General features: G+C 48.8%; 1 protein-coding gene across 5 annotated transcripts in view; it reads right to left on the bottom strand.

Annotated features, from left to right (window-relative positions):
- ZNF740 (zinc finger protein 740) overlaps positions 1–27,872 on the bottom strand; it is a 103,831-nt gene that overhangs the window by 58,362 nt on the left and 17,597 nt on the right. For all 5 annotated transcript variants that reach the window (XM_063952096.1, XM_063952100.1, XM_063952098.1 and 2 more), the window contains one exon: positions 18,563–18,676. In XM_063952096.1, coding sequence (XP_063808166.1) covers positions 18,563–18,589 — 27 coding nt within the window. In that variant the 5' untranslated portion in view covers positions 18,590–18,676. The remainder of the gene's footprint in view (positions 1–18,562; positions 18,677–27,872) is intronic.

Below are 27,872 nucleotides of genomic sequence, written 5' to 3'. Positions count from 1 at the left end.
GGTACTTGCTGCGGAGAGGAAGGACCAGCGACTTCAGCTTGTGGAGGAGGAAATGGCGCCAGTGAGCAGTGAGGAAGAAGCTCCACCCCCAACATGGCGCGCTTCTTCCCGCTTTTATTATTTAATTATATGCCGGCGGGGGTTAGCGGGCAGTGCCAGGGCACTGTAGGATTATGCCAGCTTTATATATATGAGGTAATATATGCTCCCCAGGGCGCCCCCCCCCCCCCCCCAGCGCCCTGCACCTAGCAGTGTGTACTCAGCGGGAGCCTGGCGAGCACTGTGCATAGCCGCTGTGCGGTACCTCTACAATGCAGTCTTGAAAGATGAAGAGAAGTCTTCTTTCTTCTTATACTCACCTGTCTTCTGACTTCTGGGTTGAAGAGGGGGGACGGCAAGCTGTGGGAGGGAGCATCCAGGAGAGCCCGGCGTTCGTCTCCCCTCAGGAGCTGAAGGCATCCTGTCAGCAGCAGCAGAGCCCTGGAACTAATCAGAAGTGGGTCTAGAATGCTCTCCCCTCCTGCCCACGAAACAGGGAGTCTGTAGCCAGCAGATCTCCCCAAAATAAAAAACCTAACATTAAGTCTTTCAGAGAAACTCTAGGAGCTCCTCCTAGTGCCCTGTGTCTCGGCCGGGCACATTTCTAAAACTGAGTCTGGTGGGGGATATAGAGGGAGGAGCCAGGTCACGCCCCTTTTGAAAGTCTTGAAGTGCCCATGTCTCCTGCGGATCCCGTCTATACCCCATGGTTCTTTGAGCGGTCCAACATCCTCTAGGACGAAATAGAAAGGATTTACCGGTAGGTACTAAAATCCTATTTTCTCTTACGTCCTAGAGGATGCTGGGGACTCCAATAGGACCATGGGGTCTATACCAAAGCTCCAGAACGGGCGGGAGAGTGCGGACGACTCTGCAGCACCGATTGAGCAAACATGAGGTCCCCATCAGCCAGGGTATCAAACAGGTAGAGTGTAGCAAAGATGTTTGAAACCCGACCAAGTAGCCGCTCGGCAAAGTTAACCCGCCGAGACACCTCGGGCATACGCCACAGAAGAGCCCATCTACCTAGTAGAATGGGTCTCCCCTGACTTCAGTCACGGCAATCCAACCGTAAAATTAACACGCCGAATCGTATCATAGATCCAGCGTGTAACAGACTGCAGAGACGCATGCGCCCCAAGCACGCTGGGAGCATACCGGACAACCAGAGCCTCTGTTACCCCAAACTGAGCCCAATTGGCGACATAAACCTTCAAAGCCCTGACTACATCGAGAGACTTTGAATCAGCCAATGCTGAAGTTACCACAGGCATCAAAATAGACAGATTTTTGATAAACCCCGAAAACCCTTTTCGGTAGAACTACTATCCGAGTTCTCAAATATATCCACTTGGAAGATCAAACAGGGACTCGTGAGACAAAGCCGCTACTTCCGACAACCGCCTCGCATTTTCCCAAAAAAGCAAACGCATGACCACTCTCCAAGAGAGAAAATTTAACACAACCTTTAATAAAGGTTCCACTCAGTGAGACACAAGAAACGCAACACCACATCAAGATCCCACTGTGCCAATAGGGCACAAATGGCGGTGGGATGCGCAGTACTCCTTTCACGAAAGTCTGAGCTTCCAGATAGGTGGCCAATTCATTTATTTTATTTTTTATGAAAATGTATAAGGCCAAACTGCCCTGAAACCCAAATATGGTGGTAAGGCTTTGCAGTTACTTCTTTTCTAGCCTGAAGAAGTGTGGAAATGACCTCACTGGGAATACCCATTCGGACTAGGATATGGCGTTCAACCGCCACGCCGTCAAACGCAGCCGCGGTAAGTCCTGATACATGGCCGGATCTTGTTGTAACAGTTCCTCCCGTAGAGGAAGAGGCCAGGGATCTTATATGAACAAATCTTGAAGAACTGTATACCAAGCTCTCCTTGGCTAGACCGGAACAATGAGGATCGCCGGAACCTCCGTTCTTCTTACGTTTATCACCTTCAGCAGAGTGAAAACGGAGGGGACACATATACCGACTGAAAACACCCAAGGTGTCACGAGGTCGTCCACTGCTATAGCTTGAGTGATCCTTGACCTGGAATCCTATTCCTGAGGTCTCTCGTTGAGGTGAGACGGCAACATGCCCAATTGAGACACTCCTCAAAGACTTGTCACTTCTGTGAAACTTCATGATGATGACAGTCTTTCTCCCGGATGGAGAGCGCGTCTGTAGAGGAAATCTATTTCTCCTTCGATTACGTCCGGACCGAAGACTGCTAATATAACGTTTACCAGTCTTTCCACTCAGCGGCAAACTATTTCAGCTTCTGCCATTGCCGCTTTGTTTCTTGTTCCGCCCTAGCGACTTACTTACGTCACTGATGTCAAGTCGTCCGACAGAATTAACACGGGCAGATCGCGAAGAATATGTTCGTTGAAAACCGCTCTTAATTCAAGAAACTTATTGTAGACAAGTTTCGCAGCTTGACCTCTTCCTCTGGAAATACTTCCCATGCAAGGACTGCTCTCCAGCCTCGGAGATCTGCATACATGGACACCAGGATCCCGAACCTTCGTCCCTCTAGGAGGTGAGAACTGAGCCGACCCCACAGGAGCGATATCCTGGCCATTAGAACAATATTCCGGTGCCTGTGCCGGTGAGACCCGGACCACATTCCCAACAGGTCCCATGAAAACCACTCTGGCATTCAACCTGCTCACCGAAAAGGCCTCTTAGGCCGCACCCAACTTCTTCATCAACGTAACATATTGATGGAGTGGCACTACAAATCTGATCCGACTCAGGATCCTCAGACCTCTTTTCCACAGGAAAACACAGAACCTCAACCGTTCAGTATCTACCCTGATACCACCTCCGACAACTGCGCCGTTGGGAACAACAGCCCATCCCTGTGTTGAAACAGTCAGGGAGAAACAACGATTAGCACCACTTGTTTCTTGACCTCGCCTCAATCAGGTGAACATCTCAGTACAGAATAACAATGGCTCCTACTATTGAAAGAAAACCATCATACTACCATCACACCAGTGAAATGGCCAATACAATCCTGGCTATCCCTCCAGGTAATGTGAGTGCGTAGAACAACGCATGTAAAACCTTTTTTTTTTTTTTTACAAAACCAGGACAGGAGGACAAGGCCCTGAACCTGACGCACCCCTGGTACGGCGTTGCGTACTACCTCCCCTTCCAGAGGGGAAACGGCAAAATCCCTTAGAAAACCAGTGAGGGGAAACATCTGTACTCCAGAATGTCCCCCTTTAGATTCTATAAGTAACTCACCGGTCCTAGTCTATTCGTGGATCAACTGAAAGTAGTAACTGAGTCCTCACCGGAGCGGGGTCCCTCCACATAGACTCTGCGACATGTGGTGTATGTGGTAGAAATAGAAACGACATCCTCATCTGCGAACCTAACAAGGCTGCAGAACTCTTACCTTATCACCTTTCACAGGCTGTACAGAAAGGGAAAAAAAACAAAAAAAACTGTATTTAACCGATTAAAATGACTGCATCCCTCAAAAGAATGCGTCACCAACTGTTGCCAGGGAATCTAACTCCCGAAGTTAGACTTACCAGGAATATCCACCGAGATTGTCTGAACTGAGGCATCCCCCCAACCAGCGGTACACCATCCCAGGGAAAACTCCAGTAACTCTCGGAGTCAGCCTCAGCAGTCCCCCGGCCACACTACCTGTATACATACGGCAGCCTGTCGCAAATTTATAGAGAGGATCCAACATAAGGAACCTCCCTTCTCTCTTTAGGGTAAATCTATTTTATGACCTACCGAACACAAACACTCCCTCATGTGTCTGCAATGCAAAAAGCCCACAGCATAGAAAAATAATCATATCACTTAGCTGTCCTGTATACGATCCATTGAGACAGGGCCCCATGTCGACCAGTCGTTGACTTTCACAATATTCCATCCGTGGTAGAAAAAGAATAACCCTTCTGACTTCAGAAGAGGGTGTGAGCCACAGCCGACCTAGAGCTTTATCAACAGAGCGACCAGCACATGAAAAGGAATACTACCAGTATTCATCATAAATCATAATATGAATTTACATATTGTAATACACATATAGCCACATATCCTAAATATATATATAACATACATATAATCGGATTGTCCCAAGCCTTCTGGTCCCCAGTGACATTAATGTGTTCTGAACGTGTATGACCATGTACTGAAAAGCCCCAGTTGTGGATCTACCAGGAATCATTATAGTCGACAGAAAACCCCAATATTCGTCGACAGCAGGGATTAATAACCAGGCAAAATTACCGTCTTGCGACCCCAAGGGGTCCGAGGGAAGAAACTTACAACTGTATATACACAGGTATAAGTCAGATACAGCATGTCCAGCTACCCCCGGTGACAACAGTTGGTGCCGACAGGGTCACCCACATACCATTGTGCCTCCCATAAATATTTAATTTTTATGTTGTAGCAAGTACCCACGTGCGTCGGCGATGCCGACAGTGAACCCCATAGGTGTTTATAACAGAACACTCACGCCTGTCGACACAAGTGTACTAAAATGGGTATATCAGACAGGGAGCACACAAAAACTACACACAAGAATGATTTCATGCCCATTCCTAACTCAACTAGTGTTATATATGTGTACATAACACTAAAACACTGTGCCCCCCCCCCCCCTTGTTTGTGCATTACATACATCTTGGCGGGGACAGAGAAAAAATGTCGCTGACCCTGTATGTGTGAGGGCTAAGCCCCGCCCCCCTCGGCGCGCTATAGCTCCATTATATATATATATATATATATATACACATACACACACACAGGTCTGGCACCGTATATAGTGTAAATACACTATATACCATAGGAAACCAATGCTGCTCAGGGCGCCCCGTGCGCCCCGCTCCCACCGTGTGGGAGCACCGACGCGCAGCGCGCTCGCAAATGGCGGGGGTAACGGCCCCGGCGTCCGGGGGATCGTATGTACCTTTTTACTCCGTGAAAACAGCCCTCGGTAACTGCCGCCCAGGGCGCTCCCCCCCAGCGCCCTGCACCCATGGAAGCTGGCGGCGCTGGAGAAATTACGCGTAGTGCGCTATAAGCTGCTGGCGGGGGTCTGGGACACGGAGCCCCGACCCCTCAAATGCACTATAATACAGCGCTTTAGAAAGAAAAACCTGTAACTTGCTGCCCAGGGCGCTCCCCCCCCAGCGCCCTGCACCCGTGTAAGCCGGCGGCGGGGGATCAATGGCGCGCAGTGCGCTGTAGGAATGCTGGCGGGGGTATGAGACACGGTGCTTTCACTGCCAGCCTAATCAAGAAAACAGTAACTTGCTGCCCAGGGGGCTCCCCCCAGCACCCCGCGAGTGCTGTTGGTGTGTGGGAGCATGGAGCGCAGCGCGACCGCTGTACCTCCGTTACTGAAGTCTTCTGCCGTCACTGAAGTCTTCTGTTCTTCACATACTCACCCGGCTTCTTTCTTCTGGCTTCCGTGAGGGGGTTGACGGCGTGGCTCCGGAAACAAGAAGCTAGGCGCACCAAGTGATCAAACCCTCTGGAGCTAATGGTGTCCAGTAGCCGAGAAGCAGAGCCCTTGAACTAAGAAGAAGTAGGTCCTGCTTCTCTCCCCTCACTCCCACGCTGCAGGGAGCCTGTAGCCAGCAGGTCTCACTGAAAATAAAAAACCTAATATAAAGTCTTTTAGAGAAACTCAGGAGAGCTCCCCTAGTGTGTGTCCATTCACTCCTGGGCACAAAGTCTAACTGAGGTCTGGAGGAGGGGCAGAGGGAGGAGCCAGTTCACACCAAGTTTAAGTCTTTATAGTGTGCCCAGGCTCCAGCGGATCCGTCTATACCCCATGGTCCTTTTGGAGTCCCCAGCATCCTCTAGGACGTAAGAGAAAATATGTTCTACTAACTGATTAGGTGAAGGGTGCTACAATGAACACTAAAACGTAAAACTAAAGCAGTATATTTACAATAATAAAAATAAAAATAAATAACTAAGAGTTAACAATAAATCACAAACTAATTACACTCATATTTAACAGGAATTATGCCAAACACACAAAATACCTTTAAATAAAATATAAAAATAAGGACAAAAACCCACCCAGAACTCTGTGATATCAGGTGGAATTTACTATGTTAAAGCTTCACTGCCACACATGATAAACATTTTTTGCAAAAGTGCTCTTCCCCCTAGATGGAGCTTTGAGGCTGCTACATTCTGCTAGTCTCTAGTGAGACGTGAGCAAGAGAACCCATTACAAGCTACAATCTTTAAAGCTGGGCATACACTATACAATTATCTGGCAGATAATCTCCCAGATCTGGCTGGTTGGAAAGAAAATCTGGTAATGCATGAGAACAAATGACAATCGACCATTTGATCCCAAACACTGGAAAACTGACAAAAACGGTTGTTCATGCAAATTGGTTGAATCTGAATTTTAACCAATTTGTCTGAACAATAGGTTTTGACCGTTGTCCGTATTATCTGCTTTGTGCTTCAGTCAAGTGGTTATTCTCTCTATGTTGCAAACTCACCTCCAGATTGCAATGTTTAAAAGCTATCCCTTGGAGCCTCTTTTGTCCAATTCTTGCTCAAATTGCAAAAAGCATTATGTAACATAGGAGGTGCCAGGGCCTAAAAATAATCACTAATCGCATCTAATGCTGGGCATACATGCTACGCTTATCTGGCAGATCACCCAGATAACTGTAGCATGTATGTAGCCAGCTGATTCGAAACTATCAATTGGTTGGGCATTCCTGATTGTCCAGGATGTCTGTCTGACGCAATATTTTCTAAGTGTCAGGTTGGCCGCATCGGGCAGTGTATGCCCTACCATGACCACCAGACATACAATTTCCCTGTTCCTTCAAATGTCTCCTCCCCAGGGGCGGAGCGCTGATATCATGTGACATACACTAGGATTGACAGACATTTTATCTTGCTATTTATGTCCTGCATAACATTTGGGAATAGTTTCTATTGACATAAGTGATGATACATATTCGGAACTGCCCCATATCCTGCTTACTCTTAAGGGGGGGGGGGGGGGGTACTGACGGGAGAGATGTGTGCTGACCGATCTTAACACAGACCGCTCAGCACACATCTCGATGTGCTGAGCGAGGGGGGGCGCTCACTTCACACAGCGCTGAAGTGAGCGACCCGCGATAGCTATCGCTGGGGGGCATGCACACGGCCAGGGTCGGACTGGCCCACAGGGGTACCAGGGAAACCACCGGTCGACACCCACTGCCTGAGGACCCAATCCTTCCTCTGGGGATCAGGTTCAAGACTGTGAACTTGTATTATACATGGTAGATATGTTGCATTACACTGCACTAAATTATTGTGTATTTCAAGCCTCTGTGGAGGCTGGTCATGCCCCCTTTGTAGGCTTGCCACACCCCTAAGTATGGGCCCCTATCACTGCATTCCCCCGGTTGGCCCATCATGACCCAGTCCGACACTGCACACGGCAGATCCGTGCTTAAAATCTAAGCAATCTAGTCAGATTGCTTAGATTTTAAACACGGATCTCTCCGTGTGTACCCCCCTTTAGATCTGATTGACTGCTGGTCCCTGAATTCATTATTTTGACCACTCAACATTTATTAAACCTCCCAGTGCCTCAGAAAATACGACACTAAAGTATCTTTAAGAATTGTCCCCAATCCTTTGATGCTGAGGTTTTAAGGCATGCTTTGTTCTGCACTAGGATTGCAGTCTGACAGTGTCGCCTATGTGGTCCCATAATGCATAGCACTTATGCTGGCCATACATTAGGACGATATCGGATACGAATGTAAGATTTCAATGCGTCGTATGACGCATTGTGTGCATATAGTATGTGTTTTCGGTAGGCTTGCGTGTCCCTGTTGGTCGAATGTTTGCATCAAATGATCATTTGTGCAGCCCATATTATCCATCATAATCGTATGTACATACGATTATGCATACGATCAGCGTCCTTTTAAATGACTTTTTTTTTTTAGTGATGGGTGAGGCATACGATCGTACGATAGATCGTATGATTCTTCTTGTGCAAAAAAAAAAAAAAAAAAAGACAAATTACGTGCGATGGGTTCCACGGGGGATTGAAGGGAAATCGGATCGGATGCTGGTCATCCTAATGTATGGCCAGCATTAGGGTCTAAAGTTTCAGTTTCTTTGGAAGGAACAACTTTTTCACTGACTACTTCATTTGTTCCATATCACACTCAATATGAAGATTGATAGAGGTCTGAATGGCTTAAAATAAGATTTTAAACCTACCGGTAAATCTTTTTCTCGTAGTCCGTAGAGGATGCTGGGGACTCCGTAAGGACCATGGGGAATAGACGGGCTCCACAGGAGACATGGGCACTAAAAAGAACTTTAGGTATGGGTGTGCACTGGCTCCTCCCTCTATGCCCCTCCTCCAGACCCCAGATAGAGAAACTGTGCCCAGAGGAGACGGACAGTACGAGGAAAGGATTTTGTAAATCCAAGGGCAAGATTCATACCAGCCACACCATTCACACCGTATAACATGGGATATACGAACCAGTCAACAGTATGAAACAAAACCAGTATCAGTCCAAAACTGATCCAAATGAAACATGACCCTTATGTAAGCAACAACTATATACAAGTCCTGCAGGATGTTATCCGCACAGGGACGGGCGCCCAGCATCCTCTACGGACTGCGAGAAAGAGATTTACCGGTAGGTTTAAAATCTTTTTTTCTCTTACGTCCTAGAGGATGCTGGGGACTCCGTAAGGACCATGGGGATTATAGCAAAACTCCAAAACGGGCGGGAGAGTGCGGACGACTGTGCAGCACCGAATGAGCAAACATTAGGTCCTCATCGGCCAGGGTATCAAACTTGTAGAATTTTGCAAAAGTGTTTGAACCCGACCAAGTCGCGGCTCGGCAAAGTTGTAATGCCGAGACGCCCCGGGCAGCCGCCCAAGAAGAGCCCACCTTCCTAGTGGAATGGGCCTTAACCGAATTCGGTAAAGGCAATCCAGCCGTAGAATGAGCCTGCTGAATCGTGTTACAGATCCAGCGAGCAATAGTCTGTTTAGACGCAGGAGCACCAACCTTGTTGGCTGCATACAGGATAAACAGAGCCTCTGTTTTCCTAACCCGAGCCGTTCTGGCCACATAATTTTTCAATGCCCTGACTCGGAATCCTCCACGTCCCTTGTAGCCACAGGCACCACAATAGGTTGGTTTATATGAAAAGAAGAAACCACCTTAGGCAAAAATTGGGGACGAGTCCGCAACTCAGCTCTATCCACATGGAAAATCAGATAAGGGCTTTTGTGAGACAAAGCCGCCAACTCTGACACTCGCTGTGCCGAAGCTAAGGCCAATAACATGACCACTTTCCAAGTAAGATACTTCAACTCAACTGTTTGAAGCGGTTACCAGTTAGACTTAAGGAACCGTACCACCACGTTAAAGTCCCATGGTGCCACTGGAGGCACAAAAGGAGGCTGGATATGCAGCACCCCTTTCACGAAAGTCTGGACTTCTGGAAGAGAAGCCAATTCCTTTTGAAAGAAAATGGATAAGGCCGAAATCTGAACCTTAATGGAGCCTAACTTTAGGCCCAAATTCACTCCTGTTTGCAGGAAGTGAAGAAAACGGCCCAGATGGAACTCTTCCGGAGGAGCAGTCTTGGCTTCGCACCAAGACACATACTTCCTCCAGATACGGTGATAATGTTTCAATGTCACCTCCTTCCTAGCCTTTATCAGAGTAGGGATGACGTCCTCCGGAATGCCCTTCTCCGCTAGGATCCTGCGTTCAACCGCCATGCCGTCAAACGCAGTCGCGGTAAGTCCTGGAACAGACAGGGCCCTTGTTGTAACAGGTCTTCCCTGAGAGGAAGAGGCCACGGATCTTCTGAGAGCATTTCCTGTAGATCCGGATACCAGGCCCTTCGAGGCCAATCTGGAACGATGAGAATCGCCTGAACCCCTCTTCGTCTTATGATTCTCAGTATCTTTGAAATGAGAGGAAGAGGAGGGAACACATAGACCGACTGGAACACCCACGGTGTCACCAGTGCATCCACTGCAATCGCCTGAGGGTCCCTTGACCTGGCGCAATATCTCGGAAGTTTCTTGTTGAGGCGTGAAGCCCTCATGTCTATTTGAGGCAGACCCCACTGACTTGCAATCTCTATGAAGACTTACTGATGAAGTCCCCACTCTCCTGGATGCAGATCGTGTCTGCTGAGGAAGTCTGCTTCCCAGTTGTCTACTCCCCGGAATGAAGACTGCTGTCAGAGCGCTTACACGACTCTCCGCCCATCGAAGAATCTTTGAGGCTTCTGCCATTGTCACTCTGCTCCTTGTGCCGCCTTGGCGGTTTACATGAGCCACTGCTGTGATGTTGTCTGACTGAATCAGAACCGGTAGACCCTGAAGTAAGGTCTGCGCCTGATGAAGGCCGTTGTATATGGCCCTTAATTCCAGAATGTTGATGTATAGACAAGCCTCCTGGCTTGACCACAGATCCTGGAAGTTTCTTCCCTGTGTGACTGCTCCCCATCCTCGGAGACTCGCGTCCGTGGTCACCAGAACCCAGTCCTGGATTCCGAACCTGCGACCCTCTAGAAGGTGAGCACTCTGCAGCCACCACAGGAGAGATACCCTGGCCCTGGGGGACAGGCGGATCATCTGATGAATCTGTAGATGTGACCCGGACCACTTGTCCAGAAGGTCCCACTGAAAGGTTCTGGCATGGAACCTGCCGAATGGAATGGCCTCGTAAGACGCCACCATTTTCCCCAGCACTTGCGTGCAGTGATGTACCGACACCCTGTCTGGCTTCAACAGGTCCCTGACCAAGTCCCGCAGTTCCTGGGCCTTTTCCGTCGGGAGAAAGACCCTCTTTTGTTCCGTGTCCAGAATCATGCCTAAGAAAGGCAATCTGGTTGTTGGAACTAACTGTGACTTTGGCAGGTTTAGAATCCAACCGTGTTGTTGTAACACCCTCAGGGAGAGTGATACTTTGACCAGCAACTGTTCTCTCGATCTCGCTTTTATCAGGAGATCGTCCAAGTATGGGATAATTGTGATCCCCTGCTTGCGCAGGAGCACCATCATCTCCGCCATTAATTCTCAGAGCCGTGGACAGCCCAAACGGCAACGTCTGAAATTGGTAGTGACAATCCTCCACCACAAATCTCAGGAACGACTGATGAGGTTGATAAATGGGGACATGAAGGTATGCATCCTTTATGTCTAGAGACACCATATAATCTCCCCCTTCCAGACTTGCAATGACCGCCCTGAGCGACTCCATCTTGAACTTGAACCTCTTTAAGTATAGGTTTAAGGATTTTAAATTTAGAATGGGTCTGACCGAACCGTCCGGTTTCGGGACCACAAACAGGGTTGAGTAATAGCCCATCCCCTGCAGCAGGGGAACCTTGACCACCACTTGTTGGAGACACAATTTTTTAATTGCTGCTAAAACTACCTCCCTCTCTGGGGAAGAAGTCGGCAGTGCAGATTTGAGAAACCGGCGAGTTCCAGTTTGTACCCCTGGGAAACAATGTCTATTGCCCAGGGATCCACCTGAGAGTGAACCCAGACTTGGCTGAAAAGACGAAGACGTGCCCCCACTGGAGCGGACTCCCCCAGCGGAGCCCCAGCGTCATGCGGTGGATTTAGTAGAAGCCGGGGAGGACTTCTGTTCCTGGGAACTGGCTGTAGCTGGCAGCTTTTTCCCCTTGCCCTTACCTCTGGCAAGAAAGGAAGATCCCTGAGCTCTCTTGGATTTATGCGGCCGAAAGAACTGCATCTGATAATGTGGCGCTTTCTTAGGCTGTGAGGAAACATAAGGTAAAAAGTTGTTTTACCAGCAGTAGCTGTGGAAACTAGGTCCACGAGACCTTCCCCAAACAACTCCTCACCCTTGTACGGCAAAACCTCCATATGCCGTTTTGAGTCGGCATCACCCGACCACTGTTCGGTCCACAGCGCCCGCCTGGCAGAAATCGCCATAGCGTTTGCTCTGGACCCCAGTATACCTATATCCCTTTGGGCCTCTCTCATATAAAGGACCGCATCCTTAATATGTCCCAGGGTCAATAAAATAGTTTCCTTATCCATCGTATCAGCAGATAAGGTATCGGTCCACGCTAGTACAGCGCTACAAACCCAGGCCGACGCTATCGCCGGTCTGAGTAATGTATGTGTGTAAATTGACTTCAAGGTACTTTCCTGCTTGCGGTCAGAAGGATCCCTGAGGGCCGCTGTATCCTAAGAGACGGCCGCGCCACCTTTTTGGAAAGGCGCGTCAACGCCTTGTCCACCCTTGCGGAGGATTCCCACCGTATCCTGTCCTTGATAGGGAAAGGATACGCCATAAGAATCCTTTTGGGAATCTGCAGCTTCTTATCTGGAGTTTCCCAAGCACTTTCAAATAACTCATTTAATTCAAAAGAAGGTGGAAAAGTAACCTCAGGCTTCTTTTCTTTAAACATGTGGATCTTAGGATTAGGCACCGCGGGGTCATCTATAATATGCAGCACATCCTTTATAGCAATAATCATATAATGAATACTCTTAGCCAATTTTGGCTGCAACCTCGCATCATCATAATCGACACTAGAGTCAGACTCTGTGTCGGTATCTGTGTCAACTAACTGAGAAAGCGGCCGCTTTTGAGACCCAGAAGGTCCCTGTGACATAGGGAAAGGCAGGGTATGACCCTCTGTGTTGTCCCTAGACTCTGCTTTGTCCAAACATTTGTGCAATAAATTCACATTTGCATTTAAAATATTCCACATATCCATCCAGTCATGTGTTGGCGTTGCCGACGGCGACACCACACTCATGCGCTCCATCTCCTCCCTAGGAGAGCCTTCCGCTTCAGACCTGCCGACACGCACGTACTGACACACCACACACTCAGGGAAAGCTCTATCTGGAGACAGTTCCCCCACAAGGCCCTTTGGAGAGAGAGAGTATACCAGCACACACCCAGCGCCAATAATCTTGGGAAAAAGAAAAATATTACCCAGATACAGCGTTATTCACTGCGCCCAATTATGTGCCCCCCCCCCCTTCTTTAAAACCCTCTGTCACCGGTGATCAGCAGGGGAGAGTCCGGGGAGCCAGCTTCTCAGCGTGTGCTTGAGGAGAAAATGGCGCTGGTGAGTGCTGAGGGAGAAGCCCCGCCCCCTCAGTGGCGGGCTTCGGTCCCGCTCTCTCTTTAAACTGGCGGGGGCTCTGAAATAATATCAGCCGTTGCGATCCGGGACACGGCGGGTAGCCCTGTGCCAGCGCGCAGGTAGGGAGCTACTCACAGAGTGCAAAAGCATAGCCGACATTTGATGCTTTTGCACCCTTGCGGGGAGGGGGGGCTGCCCTGTGCTGGGCGTTCCCCTGTCATGTCTAGGAAACTGATTGGCACCCTTGCAGGGGGGGGCTGCCCTGTGCTGGGCGTTCCCCCGCATGTCTAGGCCGTTGCGATCCGGGACACGGCGGGTAGCCCTGTGCCAGCGCGCAGGTAGGGAGCTACTCACAGAGTGCAAAAGCATAGCCGACATGTGATGCTTTTGCACCCTTCCAGGGGGCGGGGGGCATTGGGGGCTGCCCTGTGCTGGGCGTTACCCTGCATGTCTAGGAAACTGATTGGCACCCTTGCGGGGGGGTGGCTGCCCTGTGACGGGCATTCCCCCGCATGTCTAGGAAACTGATTGCATATGTGCTAAATTTAGCACATCTATGATCAGATCTGAATTAGGCCCCAAGTAAGGAAACCTTACATAAGGATTGCTATTTCAGGAACCAACGGATGATACATGTTTTGACTTATTCTTCAAGACCTCAGTATTCAGATCTAGAGAATATGCTACATGATAAAAAAAAAATACCATTCCTGAAATGTAAAAAATACAGGTGTCCAGTATACGTATCCACACTAACCTCACAGTGCATGTTAACATGGGGAACAGGAGAGAGACTTAAGAAAACCACCAGCTCCCTGAACTATACGTCACCAATGGAATATTTACATTAATATAACACTTTGTCACTGTCCCACATAGAAAGTGCAGTATATAGAATGTCACCAGAATTGAAAACCCAACTACACAGAAGAACTGAGCACGATTTCAAACTATATATTCCCCTCTCAAGAAGAAGCGAGAATAAATGAAAAGCATTAGTTGGACCTAGCTAGCCAGTAGGGGTGTAGTATGATATGTCGGCGGCCGGGATCTCGGCGGCCAGCATACCGGCGCCGGGATCCTTACCGTCAGCATACCGGCAGCTGGGCGAGCGCAAATGAGCCCCTTGCAGGCTTGCTGCGCTCGCCACGCTGCGGGCACGGTAGCGCACTACGCGGGCACAGTGGCGCCAACTAGTTGTCTGGTAGGAAAGATAATCTGGCAGTGTGTGGGAGGAAACGATTATCAGCCGTTTGCTCCCACACTCTAAAAAACGTCCAGAAACGGTCTGTCCAACTTATTGGGAAAATCAAACCTGTTTGATTTTCCCAACTAATCATTCAAGTGCAGGGAGAACTTTCTCCCCAACTGAACGATTCCTAGATGCACCCTGCTGGCTAGTGTCCGCCTACTTTTGTCTCTCTGGAACAGTAGGTACCGGCCACCTCACCACCGCCAGCATGCTTCCCGCACCGGGCGCCGGCCTCTGTCTCGCACCGGCAGCAGGGGCCGGCCACCTCATCGCCGCCAGCCTCTGTCCCGCGCCGCCGCAGGTACCAGCCACCGGCCACCTCACTGCCGCCAGCATCCTTCCCGCACCGGTCGCCAGCCTCTGTCCTGCGCCAGCCGCAAGTACCGGCCACCTCATAGCCGCCGACCTCTGTCTCGTACCGGAGACAGGGGCCGGCCACCTCATCGCCACCAGGTTCCACCCCGGCACTGTCTTCAACATCGCAGGGATTGGCTCCAACTACAGGAGGGACCGCCCACCTCAGCGCCACCAGGCTCCATTCCTCACAGGCTGCAGGGTCCGCTGCCTTAAATGCCGCAGGGACCTGCCATTCACCGCCTCCTTCCCGCTCCAGCTACAGAAGCCAGGCACCACCTCACAACGCTGCAAGCTCCAGTCGCCAGGCACATATGGAGCTTTGCAGCACACACACACACCGCTCCACTAACATAGCGGGATCCAGCCTGTCGGACAATCCGCGGAAACAGGTAGGTGCAAATCTGTTATTTATTCCTGCACCCCAATTCACCCTCATGCGGCACCCCTCCTCCATTCCCCACACAGACTTTTTAGGTGGTCAGCTATTGCCCCTCATCAACTTAATATGTGGGCAGTAAAGTAAACCTTCCACTCCAGTACTCCTGAACCCTAATTCACCACTCTTGCTGCACCCCTGACACCCAGCCCCACACCCGGCACTTGGTAACATGTGGGCAATAAGCCCCACCCTCCAGTACTATTGCATCCTGCACCAGGATTCAACCGTGGCACCTGCAAGCCCCGCCATAACCCCCTCAACACACTTAGGTGGTCAGCTATTGTCACTCATATACTTAAGATATGTGGGGGTGTGAGAGAGCAAGAGAGATGTGACGGAAAGTGAGATGTGAGGGTGCGAGACAGACGTGACGGAAAATGAGATGTGAGGGTGCGAGACAGACGTGATGGAGAGCGAGATGTGGGGGTGCGAGAGAGAGGTGATGGAGAGCGAAAAGTGGGTGTGTGAGAGACGTGACGGAGAGTGAGATGTGGGTGTGCGAGAGTGATGGAGAGTGAGATGTGGGGGTGCGAGAGATGTGATGGAGAGCGAGATGTGGGTGTGCGAGAGAGAAGTGATAGAAAGTGAGATGTGGGGGTGCGAGAGAGACATGATAGAGAGAGATGTGGGTGTGTGAGAGAGAAGTGATGGAGAGTGAGATGTGGTGGAGCGAGAGAGACATGATACAGAGTGAGATGTGGGTGTGCGAGAGACGTGATGGAGAGTGAGATGTGGGTGTGCGAGAATGATGGAGAGTAAGATGTGGGGGTGCGAGACAGACGTGATGGAAAGCGAGATGTGGGGGTGTGAGAGAGCAGTGATGGAGAGTGAGATGTGGAGGTGCGAGGCAGACGTGATGGAAAGCGAGATGTGGGGGTGCAAGAGAGACATGATAGAGAGCGAAATGTGGGTGTGCAAGAGAGAAGTGATGGAGAGTGAGATGTGGGGGTGTGAGAGACGTGATGGAGAGCGAGATGTGGGTTGGGCGAGAGATAAGTGATGGAAGGCGAGATGTGGGGGTGCGAAAGAGACGTGATGGAGACGTGGGTGTGCGAGAGAGAAGTGATAAAGTGAGATGTGGGGGTGCGAGAGAGACGTGATAGAGAGCGAGATGCGGGTGTGTGAGAGAGAAGTGATGGAGAGCGAGATGTGGGGGTGCGAGACAGACGTGATGGTAAGCGTGCTGGGGTGTGGGAGAACAAGAGACATGAGGTTAGGTGGTCAGCTATTGCCCCCAACATACTTAATACGTGAGCAGTAATCCACCCACTCAGCTGCTCCTGCGTCCCGACACCGCAATTCCACAGCGCCATCCCCTTCCGACACTTGCGATCCCTGCCACAATAAGGGCCAACGTACATATAGCTTCGTATACTGTTATACTATACAGTATGTGTGAAGCTGGTGCAAACCACGAGTCCAAAATATATAGATATTATTATTATTATTATTAATAATAATAATATTTTTTATTTACATGGCGCCACAAGGGCTCTGCAGCACCCATTACAGAGTACATAAACAAATGAGCAGAACAAGAAAACAGCACATACAGTTCCAGACAATATAGGACAAGTACAAGGTATTTAACCATAGCTGCATCAGCAAAACCTGACACTGGAACAGGTAAGAAGGTGACAGAAAGCAGAGAGTATGGTGCCATCGAAGGGAGTATGGAGTATAGCATAGTGTAAGAGAAGGAACCGTGAGAGCTTACATGTACTGTAATAATGAATGATGTTTAGTTGCAGTGAGAATACCATTATTAGGGGGGAATCCAATTTGGTGTGAACAGCGAGTGCCACATACAGCCACACTTATTTGTGGGTGCGAGCTGTTTGCACTTATTTGTATGTCCCTCTACTCTTTCACTGGGTGTGGTACGGAAGGTCGACAGTAACTAGGTTGACCACTATTGGTCGACAGTAACTAGGTCGATAGGTCAAAAGGTCGACATGAGTTTTTGATGGATTTTTGGTGTCGTTTTCTCCGTACAGTGACCGGGAACCCCAATTAGTGCACCATGTCCCCTCGCGTGGCTCGCCATGCTTCGGGTCAGGTTACTGTTCCCAATTGTAGTCCACGTGGATCGTTAAGTATGAAAAAGGGAACAAAATTGTGAAAAAGTCATGTCGACCTTTTGACCTGTCGACCGGATCCCCCTTTCACTCATGCGACCTGGGAATTTCCCGGGTCTGTGAAGCAGGAAATTCCCAGGTCTCAGCCTGACTGCGTCCCAGCTAGTTTCCTTTCAAACATTCCAAAAAAGCCAGGTTGATGCGCATTCACTTGCAAAATCCCGGGTTTTTGCTGCATGTGTAAAAAGGGGTATTAAACTGCTTATAATTGAGCAGTGAGAATTCCATTCCTAACTGAACATAACTGAAACTATTTGTTTTTCCAATTGTTACATTTGTAAGTCTACTATTAGAAATGTATCCACATTGAGATACAATCTTCAGCTATAGTGGAGCTGCTACCTGCATAATTAACAGGAAATAATTTTTTAACCCCTGGATGCCTACACGGACTGAAGAGGACCGATCTTCACTGGAAATAGGTGAGTATTTTTTTTTTTTTTTACAGGTACCCTAATGGATTCTACTGGACAAGGCGTGGGATGTATGCAAGAACATGTGTGTAAATAAACTTGTACTTTCAAGGTGTGTGTTTATTTCTATATTTCTTTTATTGTGGAACTACAAGTACCAGCGTGCCCATTAATGCCTCGCATGCTGGTACTTGTGGTTCTCCAAGTACAAGTATATGCGGGGGAGTTCAAAAGGTATGTTTTTTACAAATTAAAAAGATCGAAAATAAAAAGGAGATACTGAAGTACATGTACTAGGGCAAGCTTGTACTTGTGGTTCTCCAAGTTACAACTTGCCTTGGCAGCCCAACCATGCTGGGATCCATAGTTCACTATAAAAATAAGTCAATTTAATAAAAGTATGGTGGTGAAAAAAAAGCCTAATTTCACAGACACTGTCCGCCTACTTCAGTGACAACACAAGTTGGACAGAAGTTGGCAGGTTGGTCTGATGAAAAGTTGGCAGGTTGGTCTGATGAAAAGTTGGTTAGATGTGTGGAGCACTGATGAAAAGTTGGTTAGATGTGTGGAGCACTGATGAAAAGTTGGTTAGATGTGTGGAGCACTGTTTTTGTTGGACAGACAAGTTGGACGGTTGGAGGTTTGGAGAAAAGTTGGTCTGATGTATGGCTAGCATTACTCCATGAAACACATACAGCAAGCCTTCCTTGTGGACTTTCTCTATATACATTTGTCACTAGTAGGGAGATAGGAACATAAGGGTACTAACTGCATTTCTGTGTAAATGAGCCATCATCAATCACTCCTCAAGAATCTTGCACAAGGTGTGTGGCTGGAAAGTCTCTGTCCTGGTGTCTTTCACCACGATCAATTCATAACAGTCCTAAAGTAATAAAAAAAAAATTAATGGTATCAACTGGGTATGAGCCAACAAGCAAAAAGAAAACAGTATTAAGAAAAATAAGATTTTAATACCTACCGGTAAATCCTTTTCTCTTAGTCCGTAGAGGATGCTGGGGTCACTTCAAGAAACATGGGGGTATAGACGGGATCAGCAGGAGACATGGGCACTTTAAGACTTTCAAAGGGGTGTGAACTGGCTTCTCCCTCTATGCCCCTCCTCCAGACTCCAGTTATAGTTACTGTGCCCAGGGAGACGGACATTTCGAGGAAAAGGATTTATTGTTAAACTAAGGTGAGATACATACCAGCATACACCTCAAGCACACCCTACAACATGGCATTTAACACAACCCAAGTCAACAGCATGAACAGCAGCAGCAACAGGCTGACTATAAACGTAACACAACATGTGTGTAGCCACAACGAATACCTGCAGATACAGTACGCACTGGGACGGGCGCCCAGCATCCTCCACGGACTAAGAGAAGTGGATTTACCGGTAGGTATTAAAATCCTATTTTCTCATACGTCCTAGAGGATGCTGGGGTCACGTCAAGAACCATGTGGATTATATCAAAGCTCTAGAACGGGCGGGAGAGTGCGGATGACTCTGCAGCACCGATTGACCAAACATGAGGTCCTCATCAGCCAGGGTATCAAACTTGTAGAACTTCGCAAAGGTGTTTGAACCCGACCAAGTAGCCACTCGGCAAAGCTGTAATGCCGAGACCCCCCGGGCAGCCGCCCAGGACGAGCCCACCCTTCTGGTAGAATGGGCCTTCACCGATTTCGGCAACGGAAATCCACCCGTAGAATGAGCCTGCTGAATCGTAAGACAGATCCAGCGTGCAATAGTTTGCTTGGAAGCAGGAGCCCCAATTTTGTTGTGAGCATACAGGACAAACAGAGCCTCCGTTTTCCTAAACTGAGCCATTCTGGCCACATAAATTTTCAAAGCTCTGACAACGTTGAGAAACTTAGATACCAGCAAGGCGTCAGTAGCCACTGGCACCACAATAGGTTGGTTCAAGTGGAACGACGAAACCACTTTCGGCAGAAATTGCTGACGAGTCCTCAACTCATGGAAGATCAAATAAGGGCTCTTGTGAGACAAGGCCGCCAATTCAGACACCCGCCTGGCGGATGCCAAGGCCAACAGCATGACCACTTTCCAAGTGAGGAATTTCAACTCCACCTTTTGTAAAGGTTCAAACCAATGAGATTGAAGGAATTGCAACACCACGTTAAGATCCCACGGTGCCACAGGGGGCACAAAGAGAGGTTGGATGTGCAACACACCTTTCACAAAAGTCTGAACTTCTGGAAGGGAGGCCAATTGTTTCTGGAAGAAAACCGATAAGACTGAAATTTGTACTTTAATGGAGCCCAACTTTAGGCCCGAATCCACACCGGCTTGTAGAAAATGGAGAAAACGTCCTAACTGAAATTCTTCCGTAGGAGCCTTCTTGGATTCACACCAAGACACGTATTTTCTCCAAATACGGTGGTAATGTTTAGACGTTACTCCTTTCCTGGCCTGAATAAGAGTGGGGATGACTTCCTTGGGAATACCCTTTCGGGCTAGGATCCGGCGTTCAACCTCCAAGCCGTCAAACAAAGTCGCGGTAAGTCTTGGAACACGCACAGCCCCTGCTGTAACAGATCCTCTCGTAGAGGAAGGGGCCAGGGATCTCCTATCAGTAATTCCTGAAGATCTGGATACCAAGCCATCCTTGGCCAGTCTGGAACAATGAGGATCGCTTGAATCTTTGTTTTAATTATGATCTTTATCACTTTTGGAATGAGTGGAAATGGAGGAAACACGTACACCGACTGAAATACCCACGGTGTCACTAGGGCGTCCACTGCTATTGCTTGAGGGTCTCTCGACCTGGAACAATATCTCTGAAGTTTCTTGTTGAGGCGAGACGCCATCATGTCTATTTGAGGAATTCCCCAAAGACTTGTCACTTCTGCAAAGACCTCTTGATGAAGACCCCACTCTCCTGGATGGAGATCGTGTCTGCTGAGGAAGTCTGCTTCCCAGTTGTCCACTCCTGGAATGAAGATCGCTGACAGAGCGCTTGTATGCCTTTCCGCCCAGCGGAGAACCTTTGTGGCCTCTGCCAATGCTGCTCTGCTCTTTGTTCCGCCCTGGCGGTTTATGTACGCTACTGCTGTTATGTTGTCCGACTGAATCAAGACGGGCCGATTGCGAAGATGTTCCGTTGTAAATGGCCCTTAGCTCCAGAACGTTTGTGTGTAGACAAATTTCCTGGCTTGACCATCTTCCCTGGAAGCTTTCCCCCTGTGTGACTGCTCCCCAGCCTCGGAGACTCGCATCCGTGGTCACTAAGATCCAGTCCTGAATCCCGAACCTGCGTCCCTCTAGGAGGTGAGAGCTGTGCAGCCACAACAGGAGTGAGATTCTGGTCTTGGAAGACAGGATCATCCTTCGGTGCATGTGCAGATGGGACCCGGACCACTTGTCCAACTGGTCCCACTGAAACACTCTGGCATGGAATCTGCCAAACTGAATGGCCTCGTAGGCCGCCACCATCTTCCCCAGCAACCGAGTGCATTGATGGATCGATACTTTTGCTGGTTTCAGAATTTGTTTGACCAGGTTCTGAATTTCCAGCGCCTTTTTTACTGGAAGAAAAACTCTGTAATTCTGTGTCCAGAATCCTTCCCAAAAACTACAGCCGTCTTGTCAGAACCAACTATGATTTTGGCACGTTTAGGAGCCAACCATGTTGCTGCAGAATTGTCAGGGAGAGCGTAATGTTCTGCAGTAATTGCTCCTTGGATCTCGCCCTTATTAGGAGATCGTCCAAGTACGGGATAATTGTGACTCCTTGCTTGCGCAGGAGAACCATCATTTCGGCCATTACTTTGGTGAAAACCCTTGGATCCGTGGACAGACCAAACAGCAACGTCTGAAATTGGTAATGACAATCCTGAACTGCAAACCTCAGCTAAGCCTGATGTGGAGGATAAATGGGAACATGTAAGTATGCATCCTTTATGTCTACCAACAGCATAAAATCCCCCTCCTCTAGACTGGAGATCACTGCCCGGAGAGATTCCATCTTGAATTTGAATTTTCTTAGGTAGAAATTTAGGGATTTGAGGTTCAGGATTGGTCTGACTGAGCCGTCTGGCTTCGGGACTACGAACAGGCTCGAGTAAAAGCCTTCTCCCTGTTGCGACGGTGAACCCTGACAATGATTGACTGTGACACAATTTTTGTATTGTGGCGCATACCACCTCCCTGTCCGGAAGAGAAGCTGGTAAGGCCGATTTGAAAAATCGGTGAGGGGGAACGTCTTGAAACTCCAGTTTGTACCCCTGGGACACTATTTCCAAAACCCATGGGTCCAGGGCCGAACGAGCCCAGAACTGACTGAAGAGCTTGAGACGTGGCCCCACCGGTGCGGACTCCCGCAGAGGAGCCCCAGCGTCAATCGGTGGATTTGGCAGAAGCCGGGGAGGACTTCTGCTCCTGGGAACTGGCCAAGGCCGGTGATCGTTTACCTTTTCCCTTTCCTCTAGTAGCAAGAAAGGAAGATCCTCGGCCTTTTATGTATTTATTGGGTCGAAAGGACTGCATCTGATAGTGGTGTGCTTTCTTTTGTGGTGCAGGCACATAAGGTAAAAATTACGACTTACCCGCGGTAGTCGTAGATACCAAATCAGTGAGGCCATCACCAAACAATACACCACCTTTATATGGTAGAGACTCCATAGCTTTCTTAGAGTCAGCATCAGCATTCCATTGATGAATCCACAATGCTCTCCTAGCTGAGACTGCCATGGCATTGGCCCTTGATCCCAAGAGGCCAATATCCCTCGCAGCTTCCTTTAGGTAGACTGCAGCTTCCCTGATATAACCTAGTGTCAAAAGAACGCTATTACTATCCAGGGTATCTATTTCAGATGACAAGTTATCTGCCCATTTTTCGATAGCGCTACTCACCCACGCAGATGCAATGGCTGGTCTGAGTAGCGTACCCGTGGTGATATAAATGGATTTCAATGTATTTTCCTGCCTACGATCCGCAGGATCCTTTAGGTCTGCCGTGTCAGGGGACGGAAGAGCCACCTTTTTGGACAGCCGAGATAAGCATTGTCCACAATGGGGGGGTGACTCCCATTTTTCCCTATCCCCAGAAGGAAACGGACACGCCACTGGAATCCCTTTGGGAATCTGAAACTTTGTCAGGATTTTCCCAAACCTTTTCACAAAGCATGTTCAGTTCATGAGAGGGAGGAAACGTTACCTCAGGTTTCTTTCCTTTATACATACAGACTCTAGTATCAGGAACAGCAGGGTCCTCGGTGATATGTAATACGTCTTTTATTGCCACAATCATGTACTGAATGCTCTTTGCCAGTTTTGGATCTAATCTGGCATCACTATAGTCGACACTTGAGTCAGTGTCCGTGTCAGCCAGCTGGGCAAATGAACGTTTTTGTGACCCCGAGGGGGTCTGGACTTGAAACAACACATCCTCTACGGATTTCTTCCATGCCTGGTTCTGAGACTCAGATTTATCCAATCTCTTATTTATCAGAGCCATATTAGCATTCAAAGCACTCAACACATTCACCCAATCAGGTGTCGGCGGTGCCGACAGGGTCACTCCCACAGCCATTTGTGTCCCTAACATAGCCTCCTCCTGGGAAGAGCAATCCGCCTCAGACATGTCGACACACGTGCAACCAACACACGCCAACACACTGGGCCTATAGGGGAGAGACCCACAGTAAAGCCTGTCAGAGAGAGACAGAGGGAGTTATGCCAGCTCACATCCCAGCGCCCAATCCCAGTCTGAAACACCACAGAAAATGCCCCAGACCTGCAGCGCTTTTATAATTTACATATAATGCACCAAAATCACTGCCCCCCCCCCCCCCCCCTGTTTTGCACCCTGTTACTTGTACAGCAGTGTGAGAAAGGACCAGAGTGTCTGCAGCCTTGTGTAGAGAAAATGGCGCCAGGCTGTGTGCTGTGAGGGCTAAGCTCCGCCCCCGTAATGGCGCGCTTCAGACCCGCTCTATTTAAAAAAAATAAGAATTTACTTACCGATAATTCTATTTCTCATAGTCCGTAGTGGATGCTGGGGACTCCGTCAGGACCATGGGGAATAGCGGGCTCCGCAGGAGACGGGGCACATCTAAATAAAGCTTTTAGGATCACATGGTGCGTACTGGCTCCTCCCCCTATGACCCTCCTCCAAGCCTCAGTTAGGTACTGTGCCCGGACGAGCGTACACAATAAGGAAGGATCTTGAATCCCGGGTAAGACTCATACCAGCCACACCAATCACACCGTACAACTTGTGATCTGAACCCAGTTAACAGTATGATAACAAAAAACGAAGTAGCCTCTGAAAAGATGGCTCACAACAATAGTAATAACCCGATCTTTGTAACAATAACTATGTACAAGTATTGCAGACAATCCGCACTTGGGATGGGCGCCCAGCATCCACTACGGACTATGAGAAATAGAATTATCGGTAAGTAAATTCTTATTTTCTCTAACGTCCTAGTGGATGCTGGGGACTCCGTCAGGACCATGGGGATTATACCAAAGCTCCCAAACGGGCGGGAGAGTGCGGATGACTCTGCAGCACCGAATGAGAGAACTCCAGGTCCTCCTTAGCCAGAGTATCAAATTTGTAAAATTTTACAAACGTGTTCTCCCCTGACCACGTAGCTGCTCGGCAAAGTTGTAATGCCGAGACCCCTCGGGCAGCCGCCCAAGATGAGCCCACTTTCCTTGTGGAGTGGGCCTTTACAGATTTAGGCTGTGGCAGGCCTGCCACAGAATGTGCAAGTTGGATTGTGCTACAGATCCAACGTGCAATCGTCTGTTTAGACGCAGGAGCACCCATCTTGTTGGGTGCATACAATATAAACAACGAGTCAGATTTTCTGACTCCAGCTGTCCTTGAAATAATAAGAATTTACTTACCGATAATTCTATTTCTCGGAGTCCGTAGTGGATGCTGGGGTTCCTGAAAGGACCATGGGGAATAGCGGCTCCGCAGGAGACAGGGCACAAAAAGTAAAGCTTTAGGATCAGGTGGTGTGCACTGGCTCCTCCCCCTATGACCCTCCTCCAAGCCTCAGTTAGGTACTGTGCCCGGACGAGCGTACACAATAAGGAAGGATTTATGAATCCCGGGTAAGACTCATACCAGCCACACCAATCACACTGTACAACCTGTGATCTGAACCCAGTTAACAGTATGATAACAGCGGAGCCTCTGAAAAGATGGCTCACAACAATAATAACCCGATTTTTGTAACTATGTACAAGTAATGCAGATAATCCGCACTTGGGATGGGCGCCCAGCATCCACTACGGACTCCGAGAAATAGAATTATCGGTAAGTAAATTCTTATTTTCTCTATCGTCCTAGTGGATGCTGGGGTTCCTGAAAGGACCATGGGGATTATACCAAAGCTCCCAAACGGGCGGGAGAGTGCGGATGACTCTGCAGCACCGAATGAGAGAACTCCAGGTCCTCCTTAGCCAGGGTATCAAATTTGTAGGATTTTACAAACGTGTTTGCCCCTGACTAAATAGCCGCTCGGCAAAGTTGTAAAGCCGAGACCCCTCGGGCAGCCGCCCAAGATGAGCCCACCTTCCTTGTGGAATGGGCATTTACATATTTTGGCTGTGGCAGGCCTGCCACAGAATGTGCAAGCTGAATTGTATTACACATCCAACTAGCAAAAGTCTGCTTAAAAGCAAGAGCACCCAGTTTGTTGGGTGCATACAGGATAACAGCAAGTCAGTTTTCCTGACTCCAGCCGTCCTGGAACCTATATTTTCAGGGCCCTGACCACATCTAGCAACTTGGAGTCCTCCAAGTCCCTAGTAGGCGCAGACACCACAATAAGCTGGTTCAGGTGAAACACTGACACCACCTTAGGGAGAGAACTGGGGACGAGTCCGCAGCTCTGCCCTGTCCGAATGGACAAACAGATATGGGCTTTTTTGAGAAAAAAAAACCACCAATTTGACACTCGCCTGGTCCAGGCCAGGTCCAAGAGCATGTTCACTTTTCATGTGAGATGCTTCAAATCCACAGATTTGACTGGTTTTAAACCAATGTGTTTTGAGGAATCCCAGAACTACGTTGAGATCCCACAGTGCCACTGGAGGCACAAAAGGGGGTTGTATATGCAATACTCCCTTGACAAACTTCTGGACTTCAGGAACTGAATCCACTTCTTTCTGGAAGAAAAATCGACAGGGCCGAAATTTGAACCTTAATGGACCCCAATTTGAGGCCCATAGACACTCCTGTTTGCAAGAAATGCAGGAATCGACCGAGTTGAAATTTCTTCGTGGGGCCTTCCTGGCCTCACACCACGCAACATATTTTCGCCACATGTGGTGATAATGTTGTGCGGTCACCTCCTTTCTGGCTTTGACCAGGGTAGGAATGACCTCTTCCTGAATGCCTTTTCCCTTAGGATCCGGCGTTCCACCGCCATGCCGTCAAACGCAGCTGCGGTAAGTCTTGGAACAGACATGGTACTTGCTGAAACAAGTCCCTTCTTAGCGGCAGAGGCCATAAGTCCTCTGTGAGCATCTCTTGAAGTTCCGGGTACCAAGTCCTTCTTGGCCAATCCGGAGCCATGAGTATAGTTCTTACTCCTCTACGTCTTATAATTCTCAGTACCTTAGGTATGAAAAGCAGAGGATGGAACACATACACCGACTGGTACACCCACGGTGTTACCAGAACGTCCACAGCTATTGCCTGAGGGTCTCTTAACCTGGCGCAATACCTGTCCCGTTTTTTGTTCAGACGGGACGCCATCATGTCCACCTTTGGTAATTCCCAACGGTTTACAATTATGTGGAAAACTTCCCCATGAAGTTCCCACTCTGCCGGGTGGAGGTCGTGCCTACTGAGGAAATCTGCTTCCCAGTTTCCATTCCCGGAATGAAACACTGCTGACAGTGCTATCACAAGATTTTCCGCCCAGCGAAAAGTCCTTGCAGTTTTTGCCACTGCCCTCCTGCTTCTTGTGTCGCCCTGTCTATTTACGTGGGCGACTGCCGTGATGTTTTATCCCACTGGATCAATACCGGCTGACCTTGAAGCAGAGGTCTTGCTAAGCTTAGAGCATTATAAATTTACCCTTAGCTATATTTATGTGGAGAAAAATCTCCAGACTTGATCACACTCCCTGGAAATTTTTTCCTTGTGTGACTGCTCCCCAGCCTCTCGGGCTGGCCTCCGTGGTCACCAACATCCAAACTGAATGCCGAATCTGCGGCCCTCTAGAAGATGAGCACTCTGTAACCACCACAGGAGAGACACCCTTGTCCTTGGATATAGGGTTATCCGCTGATGCATCTGAAGATGCGATCCGGACCATTTGTCCAGCAGATCCCACTGAAAAGTTCTTGCATGAAATCTGCAGACTGGAATTGCTTCGAAGGAAGTCACCATTTTTTTACCATGGCCCATTGTGCAATGATGCACTGATTTTAGGAGGTTCCTGACTAGCTCGGATAACTCCCTGGCTTTCTCTTCCGGGAGAAACACCTTTTTCTGGACTGTGTCCAGAATCATCCCTAAGCACAGGAGACTTGTTGTCGGGATCAGCTGCGATTTTGGAATATTTAGAATCCACCCCTGCTGTTGTAACAGTATCCGAGATAGTGCTACTCCGACCTCCAACTGTTCCCTGGACTTTGCCCTTATCAGGAGATCGTCCAAGTAAGGGATAATTAAGACGCCTTTTCTTCGAAGAAGAACCATCATTTCGGCCATTACCTTGGTAAAGACCCGGGGTGCCGTAGACAATCCAAACGGCAGCGTCTGAAACTGATAGTGACAGTTCTGTACCACGAACCTGAGGTACCCTTAGTGATAAGGGCAAATTTGGGACATGGAGGTAAGCATCCCTGATGTCTCGGGACACCAGATAGTCCCCTTCTTCCCGGTTCGTTATCACTGCTCTGAGTGACTCCATCTTGATTTGAACCTTTGTAAGTGTTCAAATTTTTTTAGATTTAGAATAGGTCTCACCTAGCCTTCTGGCTTCAGTACCACAATATAGTGTGGAATAATACCCCTTTTCTTGTTGTAGGAGGGGTAATTTAATTATCACCTGCTGGGAATACAGCTCGTGAATTT

This window comes from Pseudophryne corroboree, chromosome 2, assembly GCF_028390025.1.
Source record: "Pseudophryne corroboree isolate aPseCor3 chromosome 2, aPseCor3.hap2, whole genome shotgun sequence".
Taxonomy (NCBI): Eukaryota; Metazoa; Chordata; class Amphibia; order Anura; family Myobatrachidae; genus Pseudophryne; species Pseudophryne corroboree.
The sequence above is the reverse complement of the archived record's forward strand: the minus strand, read 5'-3'. Positions and strand labels throughout refer to the sequence as shown.